This window comes from Camarhynchus parvulus, chromosome 4 (genome assembly GCF_901933205.1).
Source record: "Camarhynchus parvulus chromosome 4, STF_HiC, whole genome shotgun sequence".
NCBI classification, from domain to species: domain Eukaryota; kingdom Metazoa; phylum Chordata; class Aves; order Passeriformes; family Thraupidae; genus Camarhynchus; species Camarhynchus parvulus.
In genome coordinates, this window is record NC_044574.1 from 33,159,613 (window position 1) to 33,176,273 (window position 16,661).

Below are 16,661 nucleotides of genomic sequence, written 5' to 3' on the forward strand. Positions count from 1 at the left end.
AGCAAAGCAGAGAACACAATTATGCCACTTTGTAATGTCACTCAGTTCATACACTGTCTCTTCTTCCAGTGATATGTTTCGGGGACATGCTTCATCACTGAGTATTTTGTGTTTACTTTTAAAAAGATTAGAGTAAAACAGAAAGCATCTTAAAACAGATGAGTGATCTGTAATTAGGGGGACAAAGACAGCAGTTTCAACACTGTCTGCATCTCAGACAAGAGTTCTCTGAGACTGTATCCAAAACTCAAGGAGAGAGGGTCTTCCACGTACTTGCAGATAAACCACTCCAAAAAAAGAGGTTGACAAATTGCACATACATACAACCAATGAGCTCTATTATAAGGAAATGCTATACATCAAAAGCTTAGCTACTGCTAAGTGCACAAGCTTTACCCAGCACTTGAAGTCCCTGGGAAAGGACAAGTTTGAAGATTTGCCCTCACTCCAGCAGCATACAGCCAACTAAAATTCATTTTGCCATGTCATCTTGAAGCAACAAGTTTTAAGCCTTAAGGGTTGGTACAAGTGCCCACAAAAGGGTAAGTAAAAACAATTTAAACTAAAAATCTTCAAAGTCTTGTGTTATTCCCTGCTCTCTTTTCCTCATTTTCTTCTCTATCAGATAGCCTGCTCAAGATGCCACTGGAATCAGTCTTTTGGTGCTTAAGAACAGAATATCACTTTTATCTACTGAAGTTCTGTAACAGGGAACAACTAAATTAAGTCTAGGCCTTCAGATTTCTAGCTAATCTCTACACATTTCTACTACAACATCTACTTCTTGCTTTTATGAGAAAGGGCTTGTCTGTGAGGCAATGGTCTGGTATTACTCACATCTTTGTCTAATTTCATGAGCCACGAGAATGTTCTGGTTTTTGTTTGGATTGTTACACATCAGGCACAAATTCTATCTATCAGTAGTGGCTACCTACAGTGTACCCTCTACTTACTTGCATAAAATACTGTCTATTTACTTCACATATTCCCACTCTTGTGTATAGGAGAAATGTACTCTCACCACAATCTATACACAACTTCTACAGTAGCTTTGCCTATCATGTAATAGAATAAATAAAGAAAGAGAGAGAATACATTGGAAAAAAGCAGCATTGTGATAATTAGTTATTACCTAATTTTAAACTCACAAATGTATAAAATATGAACATGAGTATTTTTTAACAAGAAATAAAGTTATGTGGGGTATTTAATTAACTTAAACTATTAGCTAAGAGTTGCTGCAGATGGACTAATAACACATTTAAAACAGACCAAGATGAAAATTATTTTTTGCCTTTGTTTTAGTCCTATATGTCATTAAAAATCCCTTAGTGATTATTTCTATTAAAATGTTATAGTGTTCCTAGGAAATAAAGATTTCTTTTCCTACAGCTGTAATTTTCTACTGTTGAAGTAATTGAAGTTTCTTTCTTTTTCAAAGGCACTTTTCAATTTGTGCTGCCCAAGCATGTTTTAAAGACACATCATGAAGGACACTCAGCAGGATGAGCTCTGGAAATATAAGTTATCTCAAATAACAAAAATGCTTCTACAGGAATAAACAGTATGATTTTAATTAAAGTGGAATGAAGAACATGAAGTAAATATTAGCTGGTAGCAATGCACTAAAAATTTCAGTCACCACAAATAAATGAGAGTCAATCCAACCTCTCACAGAAATGCCTTCAGCATTCTTAAGACAAGGCATAGAATCGGTGACGCCGTGACAGGATACAGACTGAACTCCAGGCAGATCAAGGCACATCACCTCACTAACTCAAGCTCCATGTCCATCCATCAGATGAGACGACATTTCGGCAAGACTGCGCTTACTTTAGTTAACCAAAGAAAACCAAAATCAACCACCCACAACCAGGCTCTCTTTCTCTTCTGCTGCCCACAACAAATTAAGTGACTATCTGTCTCCTGAGGTGACAGAAGAAACATTAATTAATCACAGAATCCCTCGGATCACTAGATAAATCATTCTGTTGAGCCCGTGTTGTTTTCAAAGGACAGGGCTAAGTTGCTGCAGCTACAGCTGTTGCCTCTGAGCACTGGCAGCTACAGATCACCGGCAGAACAGGTGAGGTGCAAAACACCAGCCAGCCCTTTAAAAGTCCTAAAGCACCCTGAAACTTTAATTCTGTCACACAATTAGAAAACACTGAATAGATGAAGTTTTCAGAAAGCTATTCTAACAGATTCCCCATTACAGCTCTAATTATAAGCTATCTTTATAATGTGCACCTGACAACATCGTGAAAAGCACTTTGCTTTAAAGGTCAGAAAACTAAAAGAACAATTTGCTATTTATAGTAACAGGTGAACTTTTCTTATTTGGCTGCTTAAGCAGCCAACCCTTGAGTTGAATGTAATTAGGGAGGGGATATTCAATTTACAGTATCCACAAGTAATGATAATTACACTGGTTCAAAAAAGCTGTTGGTAAGCATAAGAAACCCGCGTAATTACACCCCGTTTCCAGAATTACTTGAGCGCCGTGAACTTGAAGCATTTCAGCAAATGAAGGCCAAAGCACATAAAGGAGAGCTACGGCGCTTTAAAAGCTGCACTGTTTAACATAATGAGCCGCCCGACCGGAGGGAGACCGCGGAACGCGCTCCGTAACTCACCCCGACAGCCCACGCCATCTCCTTCCTGCTCACCAACATCCATTAAGAAAAACATGAGCCGGCTCCCTCACTGCCTCCTTGCCATCCTCCGCCAGCATCGCTCAGCTCCCCTGGCAGAGTGGCCCCGGGAGCCCGCCCCTGGAAGCGTGCCGGGCTCCTGGAGCCCGGCTGGGGCTCCGGCTGCCGATCCCGCCACGCTCAGGAGAGCGCCGGAGCTGCGAGCGAGGAAACGCCGCCGTGTCCCCCCCCCGGCAGCCCCCGCCTGCAGCAGATCAGCTCGGTCAGCAGCCCGCCAGGACAAGGTGAAAAATAAACAAATAACCACGCTCACGGCAGCTGCGGCGATCGCTCTCCGGAAAATTATTCAGGCATTATGAGGGAGATGGTATTAAACGCTGCCACTTGCAGCTTCACGGCTCTCTGCGTATTCGCATCAGCCTGGGATGAGCACTTAAGGAGTATCATCAGAGAGCTTGCCCAGCTGAGCATCTTCCATTATGTTTTTGTCTTAAAAGGAGATAGTAGGAACCTCTCTGCCTGACAGGCAAAATGCTTGTCATAATTCATTAATAACACAGCCTTGCTCAGGTTTCCTTCAATGAAACCAGGCAGGCATCCTATGAAGAAAATGCTGAGTGAACAACAGCTTCTCCAGACACAATGCAATAAACTTGCCAGCACTTGGCACCATTTAGTGTCTGAGACAAGGATGACCAACGCTATTCGACAAGACCTGTCAGAGTCCCTTAAGGCTCCTAGTGAAGAAACTCAAAAACCCAAACAGTAATTCCACAGCAGGATGCAATTCACTGCTCGGAAGCAAAAACTTCGCGTTTCAGATGCAGAGATAAATGTATCAGTCTGCTTTTGCTACACTCAGGGTAAAGCTACAATTTACTCTGAGGAACTGTTTGCATCCAAAGGGAAAAAAGCATGAAGAGGTGTGGTAAAAAGCAACAACTACAATATCAGATAACTGAAAAAATTAACAAGACTATCACAAGTCTTCCATCACCTAGAAAATACAGCTGAAGTTATCTGTAAGGAACGGAAACAAGCTCAGGCCAACTGTCAAGATAAAGTCATTAGGATAGCATCCAAGCAGGGAGGACAGAAAATTACTTACTTTTTTCTTATTTTCCTTTGTCTAATATGCATCCATTCATACAGCACCTGTTATATTTAATTGAGTCTCATGTACTTCCTCCTAGGAGATCGGTTCCATCATTAAAAAAAAAAAGAAGAAAGGCACTCTTACTTGTATTTGATCTACTAGGTTTCCATGCACTCATATTGCTTCCTATGGCAAAATAATCCAGCAATACAGTAAGTAGATGCCATCCCAGCATACAGCATTTGTTATGATCCAAGTTTTAAACAGCCTTCAGCATAAAAGCTAGTACTACAGATTTTATATTTACTATGACAGGGTTTCTGGTTTTGCATGTGATTTTTAAAAGATGCTTTATCATCATGCAACAGAAGCAGTCCAAACATACATAAATTAATTTTGTACAAATAGAAAAAGCAAAGAATGTACTGACAATGGTTAATTAATGATTTTAGAATATCTGTGTCACAAAATCATCTTTTTTGCAATAAAGTGGGCTAAGGTAATTTGCAAACAGCACAACATTATTGCTTCCCTAAGCTCCTTTGTGTTTTACTTAGGCTTTATAATTTATTTTGAGTGCAATATCTGTCATTAAAACGGTGGCTTATAAACATTATTAGAAACAGCTCTATTAGCATGTCTAGAGATTGCTGTATTTGAGCAGAATGCAACTGATTGAACAGAAATCAATAAAGGTATTTAATGATTTCATGAGAAAGGTAAGTGACCCTCACACCCCTAATGGATTAATGCCACTTATGTGCAACACATTGCATAATGCTGACATAGACCTACTCAAAGCAGCGTCACTTTTCATATGAGTGCCTTAAAACCTTATCAAAGAGAAATAGTGTTTTAATGCTATTTCAGATGTCATTTTTGAGAGGATTTTTACAATCCCATTTCATAAAGCAGAAAGCATGATCTGAATTGTTACAAGTAGCTTTTGTCATTGGCACATGTACTAGGTCACCCTCTGAAGTTAGCTGGTGAATGAAATCCTGAACAACCTGTTTATTGTCAGCTTTCATTTCTCAATACACCTTTGCCTATATATCTGAATGTTCCACTAATTACCAAGAGCATGCTTTGCTAGGGAAGGGAAACTTCTCCTTATGGTCAGTACTACAGCACGAGCTAGATGGGATGCACAGCCCCCCAACCTGCTTCTTAGGAATCAAAGGAGGAGGGAGGTAATCTAAATGACAGAGTAAATGCCATTAAATAAATGCTTGCCTCCCAGCCATTTAGACAACCTCTAAGATCTCTTAAGAACATGCATGTCTGTCTGTCCACGTTCAATACACTGCTTTTTTATCCCATTTTACATCTATTCACTAAAAAGCAACTGTGGGCTGCAACTGAGCACTGAGCACAACTGAGCAAACCATTTCATGGTCTCACTCCTTTATTTTCACTTTAACAGACTGAAGACAAAAATATGCAGTATTTACTTGGTGTTTCTTCAGTGACACGAAAGCTCCTTTTTGGAAAATTCAACATGTCACCATGCACTAAGTAGGCTTTGCCATGACAAGGCTGCCTTTACAATTCCTTTATAGCAAGCCCAGACATAACTAGGGGGAGCTGATGTTCGATTTTCTTCTTCTATTTGCCATATTATCTATCATAATTTTTTGTGCAACATGAAGAAGTGAAAATAACTAAAAAACCCCCAAACCTTTTTCCTAAAAATAATACAGTCCCAGCTTTCATACACAGTTTTCACCTGAAGAAATGGGAAAAAACTCTGTTCAGATAAAACAGGGAAGCAAACGCAAAAGCTTTTTCTCACTGCCTTGAATGTTTCCTTATTTCTCCCCAAAGGATATAAAAACTACTCCAGTAAATGTAGCATCATAATTGGCTATAATTGACTCCATTCTTCAATTTTTAAGGCAATCTATAAAATATGGATCTTTTTGTCAACTGGGAGACAATTTTGTGACACCACACTGTTTATCTCGTTACAATGATCTCAGCTTCACTTGATATCATTTGTTACCACTCCGACTACCTTATTTTGGCTGTAATCCTGCACCTCTCTAGATTTAATGCACTGCACACTATGTAGATCCAACACCAAACACTTTGAGTGCTACCAAAGGGAATTAATTGCTGCAAGATCATTGTCATAGGAGATAACAGTAGCAATGATACAGCAGCAGGTGAAGCACAAGCAAGCAAGCTGTTCCAATCCATCAGTGTACTTCATGCTATTCTGTCATTAGTCCATCTCACAACTTAGTGCACATGAATCAGAGGGGATGTGGGACAGAAGAAAAATGCAAAGCAAAATTGCTTTGCTGCTGTTTTTTTATGACATCTCCTGTTTTATTGAATTTCCAGCATTTTAAGGTAAGCTTCTAACACACTGTCTGTACGGACTGTTATGACATCATGGCAGTTTTGCATCAGACTCTTAGGTCACAACATATGATGACCACTGAATGGAAATGACTGCATCTGGCCATTTCTAATAGCTGAAATACCATGAACACCTCACAAAGATATTGGCTTCAAACACAATCTTTGAATATTGAATTGGCTTATCTTTTTTTTCCCCTACATCTTCCAATAATTATTTTTATTTATACCTCCCTCTATATGCTGTGACACTTCAACTGAAAACTAAGTAAAAGGATGATAAAATCTAAAACCTAAAAAAAAAATCCAAATAGCCACAAAACTGCAGCAAATGATTGATAGAAACATTGATGTAATCCCGTCCATAGCAACAGTTTAATTATGAGCATCTTGGCAGTAAGCCTGCTCTATGTGTTGATTTTCCCCAGCAGAGAATGCCATACAATCCATCTTTGTGTTATGTGCTATATGACTACATGGAGAGGCCAATCAAAGGGGAACAAGGAACAGAGAAGTTGTAGTAAATTACTGGGGTGATACAGGAGTAAGTACATTGACCATGAATAATTCTACTCCTGAGGATTAGCAAGCCTAAGAAAAAGGAGCAGTAGGGAAGAAATACCAGGAGGGTGCTACCCACAACAGAATAGCATATTCCTCAATTACACTGATCACAGCACACAACATGAATATAGCTCTTCAACAAATGACATGAATTACTGGTACTCAGTTTAAACAGTACCCTCTCAAACTCCTCTTTCCAGGATCTCAATGGTGTGGAGGAGCAGAGAAGCACCTTGGTGCAGTAGGAAAGCAGATCCCCCTAAGGCAGGGACACAGGGCTCAGGGGCCATGGCTACATGACACACTGTAAGCAAAGCTTGCCAGAAGCAGCAGGTCTGCTGGGTGGAGCAGCCACTGCCAAGAACCCAGTGGCCTTGGGATTTGTGTTTTAAGGGTTTCGCTCCTGAACAACACAGCTAAAGCAGGCACATCAGAGGGGATGCACAACATCATGGGTGAGCTGTAGAGTTCACTCCAGTAAACCACAGGGCAAGGAAGCAATAGTGACAATTGGACAGGAAAAGGCAGCAGTGCAGGTTTAGGAGGTTATAAAATAAAGGGTGAAATCTGACAGTGACTGCTTCTCAATATACCTCAGGTAATTTTCAGTCAGAAACAAAACAATATAGTAGAACTGTATTTTATAATTAAACTTACTCCCAATATCTATGTTGGAAAGTTTGTTAAAAAAGCCCCAACAAAAATAATCACAACATGTATCAATCTATATACAACTGCAATATACAGTGCTTATTAATAAAAATAAAATTTTAGAAGTCCTTGAATTTCACACCTATTTTTTTAAGCAACATATAAGACAATGTCTCTGAAGCAGCAGTTTAAGGTTATACTATCCACTCTTTATTTTAAGGAAATGCTCTGGTAATTTTTAAGCGTGTGAACAAAGGTTTTGTGAAATCCTGTTAGGCTGTTACATGTGGTAAGAAAACCATCAATCATTTCTGCAGCCTGGTGTCCACATTCACAACTTAACTCAATAAAGACTGGGTTTAGTTTCTATTAAGGTATGAATATTTTATACTTGTAACCACATAAATCAATAAGAATACTCATATATGTATATACACATATCATACCATGTGTTTCTTTGAAGAACAAACCCAAAACAATACAGAAATTTGAAATAATGGCGCTCTAAAAGTAAGATTCCTAAAGCTTACTGAAATTCCAAGAAACATACTGAAATCAAACACAAGTGCTGTTTCACTCAAAGTTGGGGTTTTTTGCAGTTGTGTGGCTATTTCCATCTCCAAGACACTGTGGCTGCATCATACCATGAAAACACACTGGTTTTTTATTAATACCAAATGTATGGTATGGGCATGTTCTACTTACTGTGGATTACCTGTCTGAGAAACTGCTTTTAAACACAAAGTGTTAGAATCTATGCAAGTCTGCTGTACCTTCACAAGCTCTTCCTCATTAAAATTTACTTTAAACATGGAAGAAAGGGATTTGTGTGTGTGGGTACAACTTAATGTTCAGATCAATACGCTATAAAAATCTATTAAATCACTACACTGAAACTGAATTAGTTATAGAAGTTCTTGAGAGCCCAGGTATTTCAGCTCTGAATTCAGGTCTCATATTTCAACTCAGAGCACTCAAGAGGATTTCTAAACAATGTACTAGGAAATGTCTGTACCTGATAAAAACTCCTTTTGTGCATCAGCTCAAAAAATATTGTTTTATCATCTCTTTACTGTACATTCTCTCATAATAAACACAACATCTTCCAAAATACCTATGTGACTTTACTGATCGAATGATTACCTGAATAGAACACCCAGCTGATTACATTGAATATTCAGTTAACTTATTTACCCTTCAACAGCTAGACAATGCAACACAAGAGAAACCCCTGGTCAAGACATTATTCAAAACTAGAGTAATATGAACAGTTACATTAGTCCTCAGTAAGTTTACCTTGATATTTTCACAAAAAGGTCATTTGCAAAATCTTCAGAAAAAAAATTATAATTGACATATCACTGCATCATGCTAGGGTTTGTGGGAGTGAGGGAAAGTGGGAGTCTGCTCTTAGGCAGACAGAAATCCATAGCCTGTACAGTGCTCTTGATGCAGGTGTTTTAGTGGCACTTTTTATTTGTGTAAAAGAACTTCTAAATACAAGAGTGACTGTGCTTTGTAAATAAGGTTGCATTTGAAAACGCTTGATGGCACCTCTGACACAAAGACGCACATATAAGTTTTGCAACTAACAAAATAATTCTTAAGTTCCATTCCAATTGCAAATCAAACAACTACATTTTTTTAATGAACCAAGAACTGAATTAATGATTACAGAATACCTGAAAGTTCTTAACCACTACTAAATCTGACATTAAAGTTTACGCCCATTTAACCTTTCATTATTTCTGATACATTACTTCAGATTAAAACATACAAAGCTGGCTGAAAGTATTTTTGCCCTATTATCTGTACTATAACTTTCTTCCCCCTAATTGAAAACATAAATAAAAACACCCCAAAATGAGATGACTACACATCAAATCTCAAAGAAAAGAGGGTGATTTCCCACTTAAGAATTCTTAGCTATCAGAGAAGGCAGCAAACATCTTCTAGTTCAAAATAGTTATTTCAGTCAGTCTCCCACTGGGCAGAGTTGGGAAGCTGAGACAAAAAGTCTTCTGGAGGACATGAAGAAACATTAAGCCTGGAAGAATGCTACTGACAATATTTGCTGAAGTTGGACACACAATTGTCCACTTATCAACCACGTATCTGGGTAAAAGGGGCGGTTCAGCCAAAAACAAGGCACCCCTCCACATAGAGAACAGGAGTGAAATTTGGTGACATTTTATTTCAGAAAAACCTGCCCCAAACAGGAAAAAAGCCCCCACAAAACCAAAAAGCCCTATGCACTAGCAGCTCCCAGTGCTTCTGTTTTATTCATTGCTGTACTGAAGCCCAACAGCCTCTTTGTCAAAAGTCCCAAAGACCCAAGGGAGGGGAAGATGTTTCACTTTCTCTTTGCTGAAGCAGCTGAGAAGGCTTAAAGCTGGGGAGGGTTTCCTGAGTCACTATCACCCACAGTAGTGTCTGATTACTCTGCCTGAGCTGGTTTTGATTCAAAGGTTGAGAAGCAAGCAGGAGACAACAGTAGTAGCTGACAAATGAACACTGATTCAAAACTAACCTGTAAGACACTTCTCAAACCATGTTAATTTAGTCTGACAGTGAATATGGAGCTTCTTATTAGGAATGCACAATGAACACACAGCCATGGGCTGCACTATTTCAGCCAGGCATCAAGAAATTACACTTTCCTGTGGAACTTCTGCTTCACAAGATTTATCTTTTAGAACAGAAATACACATTACTTTTTCTTTGGTAGAATGCAGCTCAGATTCTCAATCAAAGCCCAGTTATTTTGGACCACAACTGTGAAGCTTTTCATATTTACATGCTCTTGAATAAAATATTAAAATAGAGGTGAATGCTCTCAATAGGCAACAATTGTCTGAACTATCTTTGATTATTTCTACATTACACAGGGCTGCAGCACAAATGTTAAAAAAATGCTGCTGGAGGGAGCCCAGTGTATTCCTACAATTCCTCATCATGCCAAATGTGCAAGCAGTACTTTGCATCTTGGGATCAATTTAAGTACCTCACTGCAGTACTGAGCACAGGCTACTAAGCCTTGCTTCTGATTACCCCAGGCACTGGAGTGAGCTCATGTGGATGCATTGCTTTGGATTGGGGCAGTAGCTGGGGTACCTCCACACCAAATTATCAGTGAATTAATAGGATCTACCCAGAGTAGCAATGTATGGAGAAGCAGCACCAAGGCAGACATGCATCAATGTTCATAAATTAAACTAAACTAAATTAAATTAAATTAATAAAATTAATGATTCTACAGTAAGACAGAGAAATAAAATGAATTAAAAAATTCAAACCAGAATAGCAGAATTATGTAGTGTAGTGCAATTATCACAATAAATAAGCATGTAATTTCTTATAAGAATTGATAATATTAGAGACTTGGACCTTGTTTAGGCACTAGCCCCTAAAGGAGAAGGTATCAAAGCTTTGTGTGAACTGAAATTGTGTTCCAGCTAACCAGTGAACATGAAAGGATCAGTTCATCTCCATTATAAAACAAGTACTTAGATTGAGGGTCTCATGCCAATTATGGAAGCCTGATAAAAATACGTCTGATTAAATAATAAGCTTTCCTTTCTCCCCTTCACAATCAGAGAAGGATAAAATGTTTTTGCTCTCTTCAAGACATTCCATCTTACTGCATTTAAATTAAAATACAAATTTGAAACACAAACCTCTTGTTTGAAAAAAACACGTCTGTGATGTGTTGGGCAGAAAAGACATTTACAGACTACAAACTATTATACTGGGACTGTGCTCAGAAAAAAAATCTGTGTCTGGCCCTGCACATTCCTACACTACTTGATCATACTGTAAAATTGGCAAAATGTTGAAGGAAATACAGATATCCATTAAAACACAAACTGAAATAGTATAGTACTTAAGTACTATACTTGCTATTTCTAAACTTAAATTACACTTCTGGAAGTTGGTATATTTGATAAGATTAGCCTTTTTTTTGCTTCATTAATATCATCAATGAAGCATTGTTTTTTTTAAGCCACACATTCCTTTGCCAGATACCTATCCACTTGAGCAAGCAAAGGAAGCACGAGCCTTTCAGCAAGCCTGGTTTACCATATGACCAGACAAGATGACAAAGCTTGAAAAAAATAGATTACTTTCTTTTTCTTCAGCAGGCTAAAAAGCCTTCCTGGTTCTGCTCATTTGTCTCCTTTAGTCCAGCAAGCCAGAACAGAACAGTTTACTTTCAAGGTCTCATTAGTTTGGATTTACAATCCTAGGTAGAGTATAGTCAGAAAATATTTTATGTTGGTTTCTGTTGAATGGACTGTAAATGTCTAAAACACAAGTTCTTCAAGGCTTTAACAAATTATTCTTTAAAAAAGTGCAGCTGAAAAGAAAAAATAGCTTTCCAAACTACAAAAGTCAGGCATAAATCTAGGAAAAAGAATGGAAATAAAAAGCCTCAAAAGCAGTACTGCCTCAATCATAAGCAGAACAATTCTTCTTCTATTCTTCAGACAGATCTGAGATCCTGTTTTATATATAAACACATTCCATATTCCACTCAGCTCTTCAACTTCAAATAAAATTTCTTAACACAATAATCAGAATAAAGAACACTGGATAATCAGAAGAAAACTATATTGCTCTCAGAAATCATTAATATAATTTCTGTTTTCATATGTGAGCCTCCCTGCTTCACCTTTGCTTACGTGCTCAAAGACCTGATCATGTATGCTCACACAGATTATCTCCTCCTAACAAGGTAATTGTAGCTTTGTTCACAAGACTGGGTAACAGTACATTCTAACTCGGAAAGAGGAAAAAGGAATCCTGGGAGACGTGGGTGTAAGCACAAAGAAAATGAAAAAAAAAAATACAGTGAACAGAACGACAAAAGGAAAAAAAAGAGATAATATTCTAAATCTGAGTCAATCCCAAATCTTATCCCATGTGGCCAGATCTTGGGGAACTCAGAGGGAACTCCATTTAGTTCAGTGGGTTACACAGGCTGTAGCCATTTGCAGATGTACTGACCGTATTTCTTTTCTTTCTCTTCGTCAATGCATTTTGATAAAATAAAAATTTCAACACAAAACAAAAACCCTCCTGTCCTTCCCTGCCCCAAACCCACCACCCCTGTCTGTTTTAAAGCTCAGCACTTTGAATTCTCCTCTTCCTTCCTCAAGCCATTTGCCAAAGATCTGGATTTGCAAGGACTAGCAAACCATTTCCAGCACTAAGGAAAATTTCTAAACACTGCTCTTGTGAGTAGGTATAGTGAATTGCTGGAATTTTTTATTCTGAAAGTAGTGGTAATTATTCAGGATTTAAATCTCTTCCTTTGGTCTGTAACCCTTCATTCTGACAGGATTTGCTTTGCTGTGAAGTTTCCTTTACTTTCTCTGGTGAATAAATACAGCCTAAAGACTGAAGATTTATTTTAATTCAGAGAAATTATATGCATGAGAAAAATGCTGTTAAACAGAACTATTTCATTGTCATTGAAATCCCAGAAGCAATAAGGTGTATAGACAGGGGCTCTGTTCAACTAGAGAAGCAGGGATGCAGGTCGAGAAGGACCTGCGCTTCCTTTTTGCCTTTTTAATGCCACATAGTTACCACACAACTCCTACCAACACACATGTGAAGATGTGTGTGGCCAAGTTGTTAAAACTGAAAACAAAGGTTCAGATTATCTTGATCAGCTCTCTCTACAGACTTATATGAAAAAGCCACAGATGTGTCTTGTTAAACTGAAGAACAAATTTCTCTGTTACATAGTCAACAAAAAAGCTGGGTATTAAAACAAAGCATGAAGCCTATAATTTTAGGAAAAAAATAACATACTTCACATTTTCTTACCTGTAAATCATTATTTTTAATATTGACCAATACTCTGCAAGTGGGGAAAAAAAGTTTCAGCCATGCCTCAGTCTGCAGCTCAGGTGCACAGCAATCCTGGTGGATGCTGCTATGCTGAGATTGTTCCCTGAAGCCACAAGAAGCCACTAGCCTGCTGCCATAGCATAAGCTTGTCAGACAATGCCAATACTGGATAAAATGACTGTTACTGTAGGCTCAGTAGACCTAAACAAACACTGATGGGCACTACTAAAAACTTGAATATGAAATTGCAGTATAGCCTCCCTTCAGAGAGCAGCTTTAGCAGAAATGCCTTTTCCTCTTTTCACTGTTTCTCTTCTTTCAGTAAAACAGAATTTAGATAAACAATCTGGTGTATTATATCAAAATGTATAGAAAAAGCTTTTGTTTTTAAACACATACATTTTGGTATACAAGAAGAAATGATACAGTGTTATCCCTCTACTTGCAATTCTCTCCCAAAGTATCAAAATGATTCCCTATATGGATGCAAACACACACTGACATAAATTTGGTTTCAACCTTTGAAACTTAGTGTACTGTGTCCTCTCTAAGCACTCATCTAAGTATTACGAAAGGAAACTCTAACTGACAAATATATGAAATGAATGGATAAGAATCATCCTTTTCACCTCAGCATTCAGTTGTGGTTTCTGAAGGTAACAAGCAAGTGTGCACCTCTCATGTAAAATCATCTTGTTGCAGATTACCTGTGCATATAGGAAAGAAGGGACTGTTTTTGCTTTGTTACAGTCCAAAACAAAGAGGAGAGCAGTGATGCTAAATCTATGTTGCCTGCTTTAAGAACAGACCTTTTACCTTAGCTGCATTTATTGTAACTTTATAATACTGCACTTAGAACACTTAGAAATCAGAAGTAAAAAAAACAGAGCAAAGTGAAGGGGATAAAGCCATTTATCAAGTTTCAGTTATGCAACAATATTAAATATGCCTTTTTTTTCAGATGGACTGAAAAAAATGGCCCATTTCTGTGCCAATCAACTCAACACCACATATTCTGAAACAATATTGTGTACATCTGCAGTTTTAGACAGTGTGTATTTTCAAGTGCCTCTACAATAAAAGAATGGCATTACAATACTCCTGTCTTGGTTTTTGTAACAAAACCCTCTTTCCAGAAGGGATTTAAAAGTCCTAAATGCTATCCTCAAGAGCTCCTTATCTTTGGATGAGTCAGTTCACTTACAAAGCTTTCTGGAGGTGCTACAAGGCTGTGCACTCCAAAGCATCCTCAGTCATCAGTCTGAAATATCTCAGAAAGGCTCCTATTTGCCTATTCAAAATATATTGATTCCAAATGTAATCCAATCAACATTAAATTATTTTATAGCGCTTAAACAAAGTATTTCAAAATTATATTTGGGAAATGTTTCTACGGAACTACAGTGAAATTGCTGGATTTTTTTTTTTGTATTGCTAATCATGAAAATTTTAAGGATTTCTATTTTGTCCTGATTTGGAATGGAAGTATTCCTCCTAAAACAATAAAGCTATTTTTTCTTCAGTGCTATTCAGAATAGTTATGCAGATTATTTCTGTTGCCTGATAATCATGTAACACACCTCAAATTGTAATGAAGAAATGGAAAATGAATTGTAGCATAGTCTGCTCAGAAGTATATACCTCGGGCACACAGCTAGATCACAGTGCTTATACACCTGGTAGGACTGTGACTCAGTCAAGAGCCAAAAAACCTGCAGACGCTTACAATGGGAATTTCTGCACTTCAGTGTGAAAAAGCCCTACCTTACGTGCATGAGATCTCACAGAGGTCTAAGTTTGCACCAGCGAAACTGCAAGTGTTTCCCGAGTTCTGCTACTGAATATCTTAGCATTATTTCTATCTTACTCTTACTGAATATATTGCATCTCCAGGCCATTCGCTACCCACAAATGAGACTGACCAGAATCCCTTGAGGCTCTCAAGTCGTAAGAAAGCTCCGAATGCCCGAGGCCATCGGCAGATGTATTGCCCTGGATGCATGTGAGTGGGGTGAAGAGGTCATTGCCTCCAGCTGCTCAATGCCCAGGGAGTTGGTGGAGGGGGGCGGGGAACAACACCACTAAACATCACAACACCACACTCATTTCCTAACCCTCAATGTCAAAATCCCAGGCTGAAAAGGCTTTGTTACTGGAAATGCACGAGGGGCCGTTCGGACAGTGCAGGTTAGGGAGCAGCTACCTGGGCACTTAGCTGGCACACACAGAGGGACGCTTGGACAAGCAGTTGGCAGCAGAAAGCTCTTATGTGGCTCTGCTGCTGCCAGCAGTACTTGTCTGACTGCAGCCCTCACTGCCGATGACACAGTTCAGCACAATTCCCTGCTCAATCAGGAGAGGAAACACGACCCTTTTTAATTATTCAAAGAAATCCTTTTCCACCTAATGAAAGCTGTGACACTTAAGACAGTGCTAAATGCGAAATCTGTAGGACCTTAAAATGACAGTAAGACAGAGCACGTCCCTGCCATGCTACAGAGAGCACTGTCAGTGACAGGAGAGAAGCTGAGGGCTGGGGCTGCTTGCCTAAGCCTTGGCAGAATGGAAAACCAAACAGTACACCCAGAGTCAGAAGTCACCTGCAAATGAGTCAGCAAAGTAACCTAGATCTGAATACTGTCCCATGCCAAGCCAAAATCAGAAATAATATCTTCTTTATTTTTTCAGTTTTGCAAGAACGTAAAAATTAATATATGGCTAATCTTCACCAGAATTAAAAAAAATATTTAGAAACTGGTAAGCACCAAAGTTTATGTTAACAAGTATTAACAGTATTAAAACAAACAAAATAATTTCACATGCAGCAATGATTTTTCCACGTTTTATTTCTTAAATATGAGATACAAAATCTTCGTAGACAGGCTACAATTATGACCAAGTATCTGTCAAGACCAGAGGCACATAACAACGTTACTATTTAATGTCTGCAGTAATTTTTAGTGTGACACCATCTAAAAACACCATCTGACTTTTTGTTACTTTGTTCATGGTATTATGCACACCATGGTGTAGAGGCACTACAAAATACCATAAATTCTGTTTCTGTAAGGACTGGATACATACAATAGAATAGGAAAGTGAGAAAAAGGCTGATAAAAAAGGGGAAGACAATAAAATTAAGATATAGCTGTGAGAACTCAATTATGCATTCCAACAGGACAAAAACTTCCAAATTTTCTTACAAATTGAATAGGGAGATGAAATAATATCACAAAGACTGTTATATAAACCTAAAGATTATACAAGAGCAGCAGATACCCATATTATATGAAGCATTGTCTAAACTTACTTGAACTTGAAAATAAGGGTACATTTAGTCACCATTTCCCATACAGTAAGATAATTTTTTCTCAGTAATTACATGAAAATATGGCAGCTGGGATTTTAGCAACTGAAATAATGCTTTTGTTCCTGAGAATTATCAGACAAAAAATTCAGTGTACTGTTTG

General features: G+C 38.2%; 1 protein-coding gene across 35 annotated transcripts in view; it reads right to left on the bottom strand.

Moving 5' to 3' along the window:
* The window catches only part of TENM3 (teneurin transmembrane protein 3), a 1,284,378-nt gene that overhangs the window by 188,481 nt on the left and 1,079,236 nt on the right, over positions 1–16,661 (bottom strand). For 2 of the 35 annotated variants that reach the window (XM_030947686.1, XM_030947683.1), the window contains exon 1: positions 2,637–12,748. The exons of the other annotated variants lie outside the window; for them this stretch is intronic. In XM_030947686.1, the coding sequence (XP_030803546.1) occupies positions 2,637–2,691 (55 nt within the window). In that variant the 5' untranslated portion in view covers positions 2,692–12,748. Of the gene's footprint in view, positions 1–2,636; positions 12,749–16,661 lie in introns of those variants that run through there. 35 annotated transcript variants of the gene reach the window in all.